At 37.7% G+C, this 17,378-nt stretch overlaps 1 protein-coding gene across 2 annotated transcripts in view; it reads right to left on the bottom strand.

The window, feature by feature from the left end:
* Nucleotides 1-17,378, bottom strand: part of MAN1A1 (mannosidase alpha class 1A member 1) — a 138,622-nt gene that overhangs the window by 41,145 nt on the left and 80,099 nt on the right. For both annotated transcript variants that reach the window (XM_051612973.1, XM_051612972.1), the window contains exon 5: nucleotides 15,316-15,410. In XM_051612973.1, the coding sequence (XP_051468933.1) occupies nucleotides 15,316-15,410 (95 nt within the window). The remainder of the gene's footprint in view (nucleotides 1-15,315; nucleotides 15,411-17,378) is intronic.

Raw genomic sequence — 17,378 nt, 5'->3', positions numbered from 1 at the left:
ATGGATTACATTCAGGAGTGATATGGCACACTGGTTAGTCTTTTTGAACTTTTGAAAGATACTGTCAGTCAAAGTACGTAATTTTTTGTAAGGTTCACAATTGTCTTTTGGGTATCAAAAAGACTTTGAACTCAAAAGCCATAAAAATAAACTAATAATATGTCTTGGATGAGTAACTTAAAATAGAGTCTGTCTATCAAAACTGGTTTCTTTTTGAATCTTATATTACAAATGTGGACAAAGTCACAACAATCAGAGTAAACGCAAAAGTGGAGGTGGCTCCCTGTTCTTACACCCATCTCTTTCATGAGGGCAGATTTCCAAAGGGTGTCTTCATGGGCCAGCAGCCAGAGTTCCAATTGTCTTTGATGTGTAGGTGAATGTAGAGGTGGAATATAAAAGGCCAGGCTCCCATTTCCTCCCTAACAGGGGACCAAGAAGAACTAAGAACAACTTCTGCTACAGCTGCTGTCTCTGTGGAGAGTAACGAGTATTTTTCAAATCCTCTGAAGTACATAAGACACATTTAGTCAATACATGACTGATGAACAACAGACCAGTTAGGCTCTCACACACAAAGCTATATAATTACAAAGTATTATAAAACAAAAAGATGTAAAAATAAACTGGCTGCTTACTTCAAAGAGCTAAGACTCCTACATCAAAGGATCGAGTACCAATGTGTTGTAGAGTAACACAAAGCAATACATAAAAGTGATGGCAATGTCATGGCTTTGTCCAATGTTTTCTCTTCCTGTTGTACTTGAGTGAGAGAAATAAGTGATGCTGAGATACCAGAGCTGCTCTGTGAATACAAGTATTTTGCTGACTCAAAAAAATGTATGTATGTAGAAAAACAGTCTGAAAAATTAATGAAGCTACTACCTAGGATTAGAATTTGGTACAGAAGCATCCCAAAAAGCTTGGAGAAACAAGTGTGGGGAAGGAGGTTTTAAAAATTATCAAGCTATTAAGTGGAAATGCAAACAAGACATGTTGGGGGGGTGTGATGGATGTTAAATGTGAACTGAGGAATGAAGGTGCTGAATGGCATATATTGTCCACTAGTGGAAAAGCCTTCCTTGACCTGCATGCAGTAGCAGCAATATTCTTCTTCCACATGTAAAAGAGGTAAATCTTCCACCAAAATAGTGAAATATTTAAGTTCCAGGATAGACATCAGAGAAAGTAACACCCACCCCAAAAAACTCCCAATCGCAAAGAAACGGAAGTACTGGGATAGGCTTCCTTGGAAAACAATGTAATTTCCCTGTTGCAGGTCTTGAACAAATGGCTAGACAGATACCTGTCAGGGATAACTTAGGTGTAGCTTAGCTGTTCATAATTGGAACATACAGATCAGTGACATGACTTCTGCCTTTTTTTCTTTCCAAAACTTCCCAAAAACATCTAATAAAGCATCAGAAAGTTAAACATACATTCATTATGAATTAAGCTTGTTTAAAAATAGAAATAAAATTTTTACAGCATCCCACCCCTGCATATTGGAGGAGCAGGGAAACAAGTAAAGCCCTTTAAAAGTCCTTTTCTAATTTTTAAAGTACGTCTTATCAAAGCATCTGTGGTACACCATTCGGAAGAACCACTTTATTGTGCAAAAAGGGACAGTTTAAATTTCTTTAAGTGGAGAAAAAGAAGCAAGCTTGAGCCATTGTCCAAAGTTTAATTATGCAGAAGCAACCTTGTGGATTTGTACTGCTCATGAAAACCATGCATTCTAGTACACCTTAATCATACAACAGATTGAATACTAAAATGACAGATTTAAGCCTTCAAAGACAAGTCAAAAAGCTATTAGCTATTAAAACAATGCTCACAGAAGCGTAGTTAAGCAAAACCCAATTAATCTACAAAATGAATTCTGGGTAGAAGATAAAGAAAATAGTTTAATTATGGCCTCAGTAGAATATCATGACAAGACGCGAAACAACATCGCTGAAAGGCTGCACATTCTTATGTCTGTCAGAAAATATTAACTTCAAAAAAAGTAAAATCAAAATTAAAGACTTCTAAAATCTTCTTTACTCCAATAGATTTCAATATCTAGACAGTATGCTGTATGACATGAAATGGACAACCTGAAAGGTCAACCAGAAAGACTGTCAGACTTGCTGCACCAACCACGATTTGCTGGAATATATTTAAACACTCAAGCCTCACCAAGGCTAAGTACTGAATCAAGACATTTGCACTAATGGGCCTCTGGCAGACTAATACTCATTTTTTTATACGACACAGAAACCACACAACATGAACACCATTACAAGATATATAGCATATCGATACCATTAAAGCTCAATTATAATGAATACTTGCTCATTTATTTCTCTAAGCACTACTGCAAGGAATGTAGCAGCAGTTTCACAGATGTCAGCCGGAAATAGTAGCCTTTCATTTAATTTGCTGAAAGATTGCTCCCTCCTATTAACTCCCTCCTAAAGATCTGTCAGTGTTGCAATAATAAAAATGTAATTTTAACACAAAGTTTAAACCAGTGAAGGCAAATTTCTGGAACAAACTGCTTAGCTGCCTCACTAGCCTCTTTTTATTTCCTTCTCAATAGCTCTGAAACTACCCTACCATTGTACAAGTCTCATTTTGACTCAGCCCTCTGCTGTCTGGATTCCTACAGTGACATCCATGTGTCTATGGCATTTGCTGCTGGGATTTTATTACTGCTTGTTCGTGGGCAGTGGATTGTTTAATATAGAGCAAACCAACTATTCCAACAAGTCTTTAAAAATTACATTAAATGATACCATATCCTTTAAGACAGGTTAATTCAGTTTGGTTATGGTGTACGACAGTGAACAAGGTCTAGGTCTCCTCATCTTCTGAGCAGCACACACAAGGTCACTCATTTTTTTAATGTGAGATCAGAGTGAGAACACCGAGTATTTTGGATGTTGGCTAAGTGGAGCTGTCTAACCCAACACTTAGAAGAGAGTCCACATTAGCCAACCAGACTAAGAAGTCAGGTTGCATGTTTTCTGCTACACAAAGTCATGCTTGTGGGCTCCTGCTCTTCTCTGCCCTTACCCAAGTCAGCTTGTAATGAGTTAAAGGTCAGTTAGAGCAGAACACAATCATAGAATCATAGACATTGGGCCATTGATTTTTAAGGTTGATCAACCAGGCATTAGCTCTCTACTGCAGTAATTCCAAATTATATGGCAATATTAGGAGAAAAAAAACCAACAACCAACAAAACAGCAGAGATTCAACCTACACGGCATCCAAGAACCACCCAAACCTTGGCAGGCTCCAGTAGCAAGAGGCACACTCACTTGAAATGCTCACCCAGCCATAATGCTGATATGAGATAATGCCACACAGTTACTTTTAACACATGCTGGACACCACAGCAGAAATCCAAAGATATTACAGAGGATCAGCTTTCCCAGTGATATGTACATGCATCTGATCAGCAATCAGATTAAAAAGGAAAAAGTTTTTCTTAAAAAAGAAAAACAAAAGACAAGAAAAGTCAACCTATCTATCTAAACTGACAGAAAGATTAAAGTGTTGCGGTTGGAGTGTTGCAATTAACATTCCATAACTTCTAGTATTATGAGAAAAAACCCCACAGATAGCTACAAAAAGCCCTGAGGCATATATAAAACTGAATTTGCTTTTGGAGGATCTCTTGGACTTGACTCCCCACAACAGTTTTGCAACCATCTATTTTGCCAGCAGAGCTGAATGAATTGCACCACTGGATCTCATTTATGGTTATATTTTGTCCTACATACCTACAAAGTAATTAATGTCAACCAACAAACCTCTACCAGTTTTCAAGTTCCACTCTTTGTGCTTCAAGTTTCTTTTTGATTTTTGTTTGTTTGGGTTTTTAAAAATATTTTTCTGTCTCCAGGAGTTATTCATTAAGCACACCCAATGTGAGATCTGCCTGAATTTTACTATTTAACACTAAAACCCAACCAAGTAGATTCTTTCTAAAATTCCAAGGCTTTTATTTTATTATAACCTCAGTTACACCCTTCCCCCTGAACCAAATTCCTTATATAGTTATTGTCATTATGGAATAATAAAATATTTTAATTTCTGCTTAAAATCTTGCCTGGCTCTCTGTTTAGCTTGAGCTGGATCAAGAAAAGACATAGAAGGCTTGACTTCACCTTAGGCATCTAAGACCAGGTTTGTGGTCCCCACATGTCCTGAGAACAAGCAGGTCAAATATGCTGAGCAAACATCCCCTTTCAGACACTTTTGTGTTTATAACCATAAACCACGTGTCCAAGAAATGTAAAATCTCAGTTCCATTCTTCTCCAGCTGAGAAGGTTCAAACTCCTGCCTGCTAAAATTCCTGCAGAATGCCTTAGGTACTAGACAAGAGACTGTTCTGGGAAAGGCTGTCCCATCATTTCTCCTGTTGAACTTGAGTCACAAAATAACCAAAAGGACAGAATCATTGGACTGAAAATTCTGGGCTTTTGGTTTCCCAGAACACCTTCTCTAATGCAGTCCTAAGGAACACTTAACAACAAAAGCCCTTAAATAAAGACAAGCAAGACCCCTAAAATACCCCTTATGTAAACAAAGCAGGGTTTTGTTTGTTGTTTTTTTTTAACAGTGTAAGGATACTGAATATTTTTGAGACAGTTTTCGGAGTCTGACTTACATAGATACTTTGAGGTTTTTCCCATTCCATTGTTAAAATAACACTAAAGATAAATCTTACTGATGAGATTACAATACTTTGTTCATCAGTGTATTTTAGGAGCTTGAACTTTATAGCTAGCAAAACCAGTCAGTGCCAGGATCGTAGTTCTAATTTTTGTTTTGTAGCATTTGATTTCCTAATAGATGAGAGGCACTGAATATGAGGTGGCCCACAATAACCTTCATGCCTCATAAAGAAGGCAACAAGGACACAAGCACTCCCCGACTCAAGTCACCTTCTCATGCTAATTCAATACACCCAGGTAATTTCTATTTTCCCTTTATGTTTCTGAAAAACATTTATGCATTTATAGACAGGTTATGGAAAATGGAAACTAACACGACCATTACAGTAATTGTGTTGGTTATGTTTATTAATTTGTCAAAATTAAGTCAATAAGAGTTTTAGTAACATCATTATATTACTTGATTAGTTTTTGAAAGTGATTATCCTAAGAACTCTACTTAATTGGAAGCATCTCAATTTACAGGGTACATTAAATTCTCAGTAGCTTTTAAGATTATTCAACACATGTAGGTCAATTACCAGTAATCACTGTTTCATACAACTGCTTTGTCAGAAGCCTCAGTACAACACTGGAAAATCAGAGGGTTCTAAAAAACATAACTGAACTTCTGTCCTAAAAGACACAACTGAACTTTATTCACATTATTATAGTAAAAGGCCATACCTAACATCTAAATTGTTAAAAACATTACAAAACTGAAAGACTGTAAAATTTGAGCAAAGATTAAAACCCAGTTGTCTACCTTAAAACAGATGATGCTAATTTGTCAGGACTGCCAAATCACTGAATTGCACTAACTGCACTCATGCCCAGCTGAACATTAATTACCAGATTAGAAAGTTATAATTAATTTTCTTAATATCACTACACTGCTTTTCTTCCTTGAGTTAATAAAAACAGATTGCAATCAATCTTTGTTAATTCATGCTGCAGAACAGAATGGCTGTAGCTATTTCCATATGTGAAAAGCACTGCATGCAATACCCTGCCTAGAAGCTGTATCTTCTGACATTTTAATGAAGTGCTGTAATAAGGCAAATAAATTATAAATTATAATGTGACTTAATATAGTGTCATGGTTTGACTCAGGATCAGCCATTAAACCAGTGACAACAACGATCTCGATCCCCTCCCCCTCCCACCCAGGTGGGGAAAGGAGAGAGAGAATAAAAAAGAGAGACTTTCCAGATTGAAAACTAAACTAGACAGCTTTAATTAAATACTAATGATAAAAGAAAATCTCACAGAATCATAGAGTCATATGGGTTGGAAGTGACCTCTGAAGATCAGAGTCCAACCCCCCTGCTGCAGCAGGAACACCTAGGGCAGATCACAAAGGAACGTGTCCAGATGGGTCCTGAAAGTCGCCAGAGAAGGAGACTCCACAAGCTCTCTGGGCAGCCTGTTCCAGTGCTCTGTAACCCTCACAGTAAATAAGATTTTCCTCATGTTGAGGTGGACCTTCCTGTGTTGCAACTTGGTGCTGTTTCCCCCTGTCCTATCACAAGACACCACCAAAAAGAGACTGGCCCATTCTTGACACCCATCCTTCAGATATTTATAGACATTAATAAGGTCCCCTCTTAGTCTTCCAAAGACTAAACTGCCCCAGGTCTCTTAGCCCTTCCTCATATGACAGATGTTCGAGTCTCTTAATCATCCTTGTAGCCCTCCGTTGGACTCTTTCCAGCCTATCCCTGTCCCTCTTGAACTGGGGAGCCCAGAACTGGACACAGTACTCCACATGTGGTCTTTCAAGGGCAGAGTAGATGGGGAGGAGAATCTCCCTTAACCTGCTGGCCACACTGTTCTTCATGCATCCCAGGATACTATTGGCGCTCTTGGCTACAAGGGCACATTGCTGTCCCATGGATACCTTGTCCACTAGGTCCCCAAGGTCCTTCTCCATGGGGCTGCCTTCTAGCAGGTCAAGCTCTAATCTATACATACAAGTATGTTTAGGAATGTGCAAAACCCCCACCCCCAGCAACTCCCACAGCATTTCCTGAGCTGTGAGCAGTTCCAAAATGTCCCAGACTGCTTCAGAGAAAGCAGCAGAGCAGACAGGAGCTGAGGAGAGGGTTATGAGGGTCAGGAATGCATGAGCCCAGGGATCAATGGTGATGGATAGACAGAGTCCTACCTGGACACCAGTGATGAACAGAAAGAAGGGAAGAAGCAGGAAGGGGGTTGACTTCTGTGATCCCTGACCTTATACTGAGCTTATGTAGATATATGGAATGGAATGCTTTGGTCAATTTTGCAGTCTGTCTAGACCACTCCTCCCTACGTGAGGGTTATAGATACGACTCTTCTGCTCCGGTAGCATCTGAGGCCACAGATCCAAAAAGCAGAGCAAAGTGACCTTGGTCTCTCAGCAGTAACATAAACATTCCAATATTATCGTTCACTAGCTGCAAAACTTGCTGCTAGTTAAAAGAGAGCTCACTGAAGGGAAAAAAAATCAGTAAGAAGAAAATTGGCTGCATCCTGGCTCAAACCAGCATGTACAGTTTGTAGAAAAAATACATAACCTTAAAAATGACTTCTTGAAGAACCTTTTAAATGACAAAATTCAGAGATGCATAGTATTTCAACATCTTCCCAACTAGAAAAGAGGTTTTGTAGTTGTGTTGTTGAAAGACTTCACTGCTGAGACTTCTTAAATTGAAAATTAGCAACCATTAAAAGGGCTCCAAACCTGCCTGGCCTTCACAGAACACAGATTGCAGGAAATTTCAAGAACCAGTAAAGGAAAACAGCTTCACAGATGTACACTAAAGCTCACCAGAGTTCTGATTAAGAGCATTCAGTTACAACACTGCAAGGACAGTTCATGCAGCATTCAAGCATATCTGTATTAGCATCAAAGGCATTTTTATAAAATGGAAAGGATTATTCAAGAGTTCTCTCGTGAGGAAAGAACTGTGTAAAATTAATGCACCTTTTCTCATTTTCCATTTATGCCCAAAAGAAGTTTTATTTCTCAACCTTCAGTGCTGCTAAAAATTATTTCTTTCCTCCCCTTCTATACCTTTCTTTGTAAAAGGTAAGAATGAGTGTAGAAATAGAAGAATTATGAGATCCTAACTTCCAAAGAGCAGTAATCTATTTTATTCTGAGCTAATAGAAGTTTTCATGTGGTCAGTTTAGATGTCAGAAAGGGAAGACTTCCATTTAATAGTAAATGAAATAGTAAATGATACACTACATTCAATAGTATATGAAAGCTGAAAATGTTTTGTGGTTTTTTTGGGTTGGTGGTTTGTTTTTTTTTTAATGTTTCTAAAGTCTTCCAGGGAATGGTGAAAACCACATAATTCTGTATTTGAGAGAAACTAGAGACAGAATAAGAGATTTTAAAAGAATATTTGGGCTTCAGCAGCAAAGCCAAGTGCAATTTTTTTTTTAGTTATCCATTCTCTCAAACTTCCTTAAAAGCAGCTCAATTTGCCTTGCACTGCATGTGTGTGTGAACATCTATAATGAAAGATACATGATAAGGTTAATGGCCTTAGAGAAGCATTGAAGGGGAAAATATCTTTCTAGTGAGAAAAAAATTCATCTGTGAAGAAGACAATAGAATGTGTTCTCGGTAATGATTTCTGAAAACATGTAGTTAGCAACTTTTCTTCACATGCATTATTTTAGGACAATACAGAGCAACTACAAACCCATGTCACCTATTTAAACTACTGCTTATTTTAACATCTAAAATAATCCTTACTTTTGATGTTAAATCAGGTAAAAATCTCCAGTCTAGCAATGCTGAACAGCTATCATACCCTCATGCATATTATCATCAACAATCTACTCAAAGTACAGTCCTTAGTAGGTGCTCAATTCTTCTTACTCACTGCATTATAAAGATGCTTAAAAGAGAGCAGAAAAATAAACCCAACCAACAACCACCTTTCTGTTTTGAAATGACTGTTTTAAAGAATGACATCCTCCATTTTAGAATTTTTCCATGTAGATGTATCAAAGCAATCTGAGCTAAAATACCCAAGCAAAACACTTTGTAGATGCCCCCACTCCCCTTCTCATGGCTATTTAAAAAGCCTCCTAATGAACTATGGAGTGACAGATTTTGCAGGCAAAATACTGCAAATGTTCATACATTGTATCAAATACACAAAGTGAATAATTCCTAAGTGTCTTCACAATTTCTCATTTAGAAAATTCTTAGGAGAAACAATCCTAATGTAACTATTATTTTTAGATTAAGTGTTTCCCTGTGATGACTTGGAATGTGATAGAAGTAGCTGAGAAGTGCTTGTGCGCATTTTACTAGTGAAACCTGAAGTGTGTACGAATTGACTCCCCTCTGCACGAAGCCTCTTCCAACAATCACATATTGCCTACTATAAGATTATCATTTACTCAACACAGATGAATTAGGACATACATGATACAAGCAATTGGAAGGGAAACGATCTTTAACCAGTGCAAAGATTTATGTGCCTACATTCAGACGTCATAGTTCCCTGCAGTAGGTATGCTCCAGGGAAGGGCAGCTCAGCAGGTCAGGCACCAGGCATTTATGCCAGGACAAGACAACTGCTCCCCAAGCTACTTTGTAGTACCTGGCTGACTGTAACAGGAGCTAGTTCCTGCTGTGCTGGTAAAACATACAAACGTGTCTCATCTTGAACTAAGACTCATCCCGCACATCTTTATGGACAAATCCAATTATTAAATATGTTTGGCAAGTCAATGCTAAGGATTCACTTCCATCTCCTAGGCAGTGGGAAAGTACGTCACACAAACAACTCTTCATTACCTGCCAATATCAAGGTGATAGCAGCAGTTAACCAGCTAAAGGAAGAGCACAAGTAGCACCAACATCTACATGCTGAGTTATAAAATCCTATTTTCCATAAATGCAATTTCAAAATCTTGCAGGCAGACTTCTTTGGGGAACAGAAGTAGTTTTAACTATCAGGAAGCTAACTGAGGATCTGAATCAACTTTCCCATGCTACTCACTATCCATCTTATGTCACTGTGTTTCAGCCAGGGCTTGATTACAACTAAACTAGTAGAAAATTTGAAGTGGCTGCTTGGCACATCTCACCTACTGGTACACGCCATACGTGACTGGGATGAAGTTCCTACTCCTGATTTCTTCTAGGGCAAAACACAAAATAGTACAACTTGCTTATCCCAACTCAAATCTCTTCCCCTTGCCAGCACAGAATACTTTCATACCTTCTAATTAAATAACCCACCAAAAAAATATTTTTAAGCCATGAAGACAAAAATTAATGATAGCTGGGAAAGATTTTGATACCCTGAAGAGGCTGCTGTGAAAGGGGGTGAAACTCATAAAGTGAAGACTAAGTCCTTCCTGTAACACACTAGCTTCTGTGGGACTGTTTGTCAAAAGTTTGTTTTGTTTTATAAAAGAACACTATTGTCAGTACCACAGTGTTTACAATCATACATTTTATGCTGAGGATTTGTATTACTAATGCTCACATACAGTTTTACACAGATGAGTATGGCAATGATACACTTACACGTATTTATACTCATTTTATAGTGCACTAATGAACTGTGTGGAAAGAATTAAGAGTTTAAACTTAGAATTTGGAACTAGAATCTATTTTCTGCTGCTATAAAGAAAGCACTTGAATTGAGAAAGATTTTGCAGCAGCAATAATAGGTCTCAAATCTTTCCTGTGTTATTGCCAGAGGGCACCCTCCCATACAAATTCAGTGTTACAATATTGAATTGAACCTGCTTTTGAATAATTCAGCTTAACATTATGGGCTATCACCAAAATAATGTAATTCTTGGTTCTTTTTTCTTTTTCCTGACCAAACAGATATATTGCTTAAACTATCTCATGAAACTTTTCTGGTATTTTTATAATGAGATTTTTTGCATTGCTCAAAACTAAATCAGACACTGCCACAGGTCAAAAGTATCTATCCTGATAACTGCACTAATACCTACAACCAGAAAATCTGTATTTCAGTAACACTCAGATAATTTTTTTTTCATTTTATGTTTGACCATAGCAGAATTATTTATGGAAACTCAAAGGAAAATAAGGAAAGCTGTTTTGTTTTGTTTTTTAAATGAAATATAATTTCAACAGGTTGTTTAATTCTTATTGACTCTAAGGCATCAAGTCATGCAGAACTGGCTACTCATTTCAGATTAAGCAAAGACACGGCAACCATTTGCTTACTGTGGTGTTCCAACATGTTCTAAAACAATGAAATTGTTAATCAGACAACATATAACATGGTGATATTAAAATGCCCCAAATACAGAACTATTTTTCAAGTTTATTTTGCATCCAGTACTGACACAAGAAATGTAATCTTATTTATGAATCATGCAATGAACCGGAGTGTTAAACAGCACATGAAATGGCAATGCTGAAAAAATGTACTGTTTGCTGAAACCATCCTTGTCACCAATTACTTGTCACCAATTACTTGTAAATTAGGATGGAATTAATTTCCTCAGCTTGAAAAGTTAGTTCTTTATTTGCCCAAGGTCAGTACCTCTAGAACATAAATAATTCTATCCCAAGCCAGACGTTTAACACAAACAATTTTTAGACATAAAGTTCAGCTAAGATTTATCTCATTGTATCCAGTGCTAATACAAATCCACACTGTGATGCAAATGCCTGAAGAAAAAAGTCTGGTTTCAATTGTTCTGTTTTGCTACAGGGGAAATCTCAGTGTTTATTACCTTCCTGGCGCATTTGCCAAAACCACACACACACAGCCTTTATTAAGAGCGCAAACCAGACTACTTTTAGCTTTGTTTTCTTAGGTAGTTTTGATTTCTTCCTCTAAAATTATGCCCAACTTAGACAGAAGTGATAAAATTAAAGACTCCATCTAATCACAACTTCTACATGGTCCTACAGTGACAAACGTTTTTCTTCTTTAAAACACCTTTAAAAAACAGGCCTATTTTTGCCAAATATAGTAAATTTTGAAGAATAAGCTTTATTTAACTCTGTAGGGTTTTTTGTTGGGTTTTGTTTGGTTGGTTTTTTTGGGTGGGTTTTTTTTCCACAATTTAATTTAGACACTAAAGTTAACAGTGCAAACCAAAAAATTTAAATTAGCCCTCCTGATTGAATCTCCACAAGAAAATACTTGCAGAGTTATTACAACAAGTAAAAGCATGCACCACTAATTACAGAATTGCTATTATGTTACAGAACATAACATACAAGCAACTTGATACTTAGGAAAATTTTGCAAAATCATGCAAAAATGAAATTTTATGCTTTTCTGATAGTGGTAGGTAGGAACAGCTGTACAAAAAATGTTTCCTGAATTTATGTGTTTGGATTCTTTCTTCTTTCTGTATTTTAAACTTTCTAAATGCATTAAGATTCCTTTACAAAGTATAAAGGAATATACTTTAAAGTGCATTGATTCTGATTACTTGGAAGAAGTCCCAGTACTCAAAGAGAACCAATTTGTTACATGCTAAAATGTTTACTTAGGAATATTAGAGTTTTTCTAAGAGGAGCAGCACACTCAAGATATTTTGAAGGCCACCTCAAGTGATTCAGGCACATGGGACCTTAAACTTATTTTAAACTTGGAAATTACTTTGAAACTTTTAAATAATTTCAAGCAAGTTCTGTTGTCTAAAGACCAGTATTTCATACCTCGGTGATTGGTTTATCAGACACATTTCCTCCTAGGCTGAGGTGCTGAGAGACAAATGTGCCTGCAACCTAAAATACTGCCAGTACTCTGAAATAACTGAGTGTGTTCCCCCGAATAACACCTCTGCCTGTGTCACCCTGGCAGACACTGTGGCATTTTAGCACAAAATCCCTCTCCAAAGCAGCCAGGCTGTGTTGGGTAAGCCAGGCTGGTGGGGGAGAGCCATCTTGCTTGGTGCTATGATGATGGAACAGGAATTCTACCTAGTATTAAAACTTAAAGCACCCAAAACAACTCCCAGAAAAAAACCCAAACAAAAAAACCCCAACAGGTGTGGTTTTCCTTGGTGGTTAGTTTGACTTTTTTTTTTTCTTTTTCCAAACAACATGAGAGAATGATAGTTTTGGAAGCTGCACTGTGGGCATATCTTCTTGTTTTGAGTCCACACAGTGGCTCTGAGGGCTGAGTAGCTCTGAGAAGCTTCTGCTGAAACCGCGAAAATTCTGAGGCCTGGAAAGGCCTGTGGCAAAACTTAAATATTATGCATAAAATGTGATTATTTTAAAGGCAATAATATTTTTTTTTTAATATGAAAAGAGGATTTTTGCTTTAAAATTATATTGACATCATCCCAATAGCATAAATATTGCAGTTTTGAAACTTCCTTCTTCAGTTATCTACAAATGAATAACTACTCTGTTCAAACAATCTAGCAAGGCCTCTGCTATCTCACTTGACAAAATAACGTAACTTGTAATTCAATTCAGGTCCATTGTTTACATATAAGCGATGTTGAAGTGTAAAAGACAGAAAATCCTAGGCTGACATCAGACACAGTAAACATTTTATATTTATGCTGAGTAAATCTTACCACTCCCTGTGGTTTAATACAGAGACAAAAAGAAATTTTACTAACACATGCAAGAATTGGTTCATTATTTTAGCTGTTGTACAGTGAACTTTTTAATATATTTGATAATCAGGGTCCACAAACAGACAATAAGTGTCCCATGGTCATAAAGTAATGAGGAAAGAAGCAGGATTAAGAAAAACAATAGAGAAGAGAAAAAAATACTATAGTTCACGTAGATGCCTTTGATATGTAAGGATACACTCAAGACAAAAGCACACAAATGTTTACACAGAGGCACATGAGAAGAGAGCAAGTCTGACTATGATGATACAGGATGAGCAGAGAAAACAAAATATTTTGTGAAGAACATTTGCATAGTGAAACAAATATCCAGCTGATCTATTAATCCAAAAATAGTAATTTAAAAATAACCACTGACACCCAGAATGTATTGTGAGTGTTCACCAATTTGAAGCATAAATCAAAATAAAATAAAATACTATTCAGAAATAAGACACATTAGATCTGCAATATATGCAGGCTGCAGTGGCTTAGCATTGCCTAAGCTTGGATGGCAGCATATTTGTTTACACACAGTATTATGGAAGAGTCATCTATTGAAGGTCAAATCTAGACAGATATGCAAGGATTCAGAATGAATAACCAAGAAGCCAGCATTTAATGTAAGTCTTCCTGCCATAGCAAGGGAAGTTATCTCAACAGAGATCCTCTTCCACTTTGTTGCAAGATAAGAAATGAAACCCTTTTGTATCACTGTTTTGTGGTGTTGCTGACATTTGCAGTGCACCCCAGCAGCTATTGTGAGAAGTCAGGAATAAGATCATAAAGACCTACCACAGGATTTGAACTATCTGCAAAAAAAAATAAAATTGATAAATCATGTAGATAAGGAGGTATTTAAATAAGGGCTACATCTAAGACAAATCTTTAGCCTAAATACCTTATGTATATTTACATATACTATGTATATAAGGTACTGTTGTGTTGCAGTTAAAAATGTATGCAAAGGTTTAGTACTCAGAAGTTTTTTTAACAGTTTTAAAACAAATAACCAACAAAGCTCAAGCCGTTGTGTTATTGAACATGTGCAGAACTCATTAAAGTCTGTTGAGAAGGAATAATTAGCACACATGTAAGTAAACAAAGTCCATGGATCATCACCAGGCAGCAGTTAATCAGCACCATCAATGATAAGAAAGTTAAGGAGGCACAGCCAACCAAGGAAGCATGCCAATATACATCCTGTGCTGGGGAAAAAGGTGTGCCCATAAACACAGATCAAGCAGAGAACAGTGGAAGATGCTGACTGTCAGGAGGGAATCATGCAAAACCCCACAATACGACACCAACACATGCACATGTGAAATTCTCCATGATTCACTTCCTTGTGGCAGGTGGTGCTGGGTTTATTTGCAGTATGAAGAAAGTTGATGTGTCCTTATGAATACACAAAAATATTTTCTTTACCAGCACAGTACTACTGCTAGCAGGCCTGAGGCAGACCAAGGAATTGCTTATGTTTGTCTGGAGTCACATACTGGAGGCCAGAGTAACTTCAGCAGAGCACTCATCTCCTACAGCAAACAAACTGCTGTCTGCAAAGCACAACTGGCCAAAGCAAAACCACACCTTGGGAGAGGGTGCAAAACAGTGAGTCACTTGTAGCAGATACTACTTGTCTCTGTATATGCTACTGAAGGACATAGTGAGAATAGCTAGATACTTTACCCCTTCAGAGCAGCACATGTCCTTTGGCCCTTACCCTATGTGTAGCAACACTATAAACAAGAGAACTTTGGGAAAAGCAATGAGCAACATGCTGATAAAAAAGCAGCCAGTTCTGAGTTGTAGAAACGTATTTTTATATGCATTCTTCTGCATACAATGTGTATCTACTCAAATTTCCTTAATTTAAACCACAGAAGGATGTTTTCTCAACTTTTACCTATCTGGAAAGACAAAAACTGTGCAGCAATTTTAATAGTTCTGGGATTAAGACAGTTCCTGTATACTTTTCTATATACTCTAGACACCAAAAAGCAATTGTTTTACCTCTTAATATTAAGCAGTGCCCAAGGTATCCCAGTGGGAGTGTTGAAAGCAGGTAGCAATTTCTCCCCAAGTTCCACTGCCTTTTTTCGGAAAACCTGGAAGTTAAGAAGAAACAAAAGTGTTGGAAAATGCAGTCCCACGACGTTAATTTAGATAATATTGTCACTGAGCATATATTATAAGCAGAAGAAAGCATCCCTGTTTGTTTTTTTTGAGTGACATCAAAGGAATGAAGCAGCACAACCCATTTTCCATTACGGAGAGTAACAGGAGAACTCACACAGTGATGATGCCCAGATGACCTGTGTCTGGCATGACCAGCATCAAGCCAGAGGCACCAGCACAGTCGGAGCTGCTCCAGTTTGTGCAGAGCTCCCTGTTGGGCCTGCCAGGAGCTCTGGGGTCGGGCAGGGGGCCACCAGCCAGGCAGGCTGCTGGATCCAGGCAGCTGCCTGTCCCCAGAGACACCTCCTCCCAGAGCGGTGGAGATGCTGCCATGGGAAGCCGGGCTGGATGGCGTGTACCTGCTGTACTGGAAATGTGATGCATGGGCAATCTGCAGGAAAAGCAACCCCTCCTCTCAAAAAAAAACCCCACATTGTATTTTTGCAGCACCACAGTCTCAGGGACTCAGCTGGCTTATACCCAGATGGGCGTCAGTGCCACAATTATGCAAAAAACTGGAATGTACCCCTACAGATAACTGAGACTTAACTGGTCTTTAGCAGAGAGTTTCAGCTTTAGCTGAAGTTTAGCAGAGTTTCAGCTTTAACCTTAAAAACAAGCAGAAAGGTCTCAATTGCTTAACATGTGGCCAAAAGAATGACAAACGATTTAACATCAGGAACTTCTATGTTCAGAGTAACAGCAAAAGAAAGAATAAAGAGGATTTTGCTCTCTTTCAGCTGCCATCTCAACTCAGGTTACAGTAACCTGACTTTTCCAGCACTGAGTGCTCTAGTAAGAGAGTTTTTAATTAGAAGCAATCTTGTTCCAACTTAAATATAGAAACCTATTTAGTGATTTCAATATGTGGATAACCAAGGCCTATTTGCTTGGAATTACACTGGGATCCTGTGCAACACTGAAAGGGATTATCCCAGTTGTAGTAGCCAAAATAGCAAAGTCACCTTCCTTATTCTCTCTTTCTAATAATGACTCCCTAGAATTATTTTTTTCCCCTTTGGACATATTTATTACGAATTTTTATTCATTCCTGTATTAGAAATCAACTTGTATATCTGATGCATCTCATGGTGTAGCCAAGTAGGGTACATCAAATTTTCAGAGAAGAAAAAAAATGCAAATATGTTTATTTGAATACATAAATAAGGGCATTTGTTGGTCAAAACAAGGTAATGAAGAAATTTCTTTCCACATAAATAAAATACGACTTATAAAAATTCTACTTTCTAAAAGCCACTTAGAAGAATGGCTTTTATTATTGAAAAATACGTGATGAGTAGAGAATATAAAACTCTATGATAACCACATTACCATAAAGAAGCACCAGACTACCCCACAGTGTATTCATATGACACAAATCTCAAGATTTCTGTGACAACAGTTCAAGATTTACAATTACAATATAAGATACTTTGAGGGACCTTAAGCAATTTGAAGCTAAATTATGTATGGCTGGAGTAAGAAAACTTTTTTGAGTGATTGCACATGAGTGTTGGAAGAAATCTGAAGCAAGGCTGAAGGGAAAACTATTTGCTTGAAAATCCCTTCATAATCCACATTAATTCTGACTTCCCTGTTTACCAATTGTGTGGATTCTGCTGAGAATTAGTTATGGATTTGTGCTCTTCATTCAGCACAAAATTCAGTCTCCCCAAGGGTTAAAATCTTGAAGGACACTCAGAAACAGTTGGTGCAGAACATAATTATCTCTTAGTAGATTTCCCTGAGAGGAGCCAGGAGCCGTAACCCCACCAGGAGCGCACAGGCTTTCCCCTCATTACACTACACAGCCACCTTGCTCTGCTGAACCCAAACCTATCCTTTGCTCTTTCAGCACAAGAGAGGCCTCCACAGCCTTTCACAACATAGGCTGTGAT

Source organism: Apus apus, chromosome 3, assembly GCF_020740795.1.
Source record: "Apus apus isolate bApuApu2 chromosome 3, bApuApu2.pri.cur, whole genome shotgun sequence".
NCBI lineage: Eukaryota > Metazoa > Chordata > Aves > Apodiformes > Apodidae > Apus > Apus apus.
Note: the sequence above shows the minus strand (reverse complement) of the source record. Positions and strands in the feature narration are given on the sequence as shown.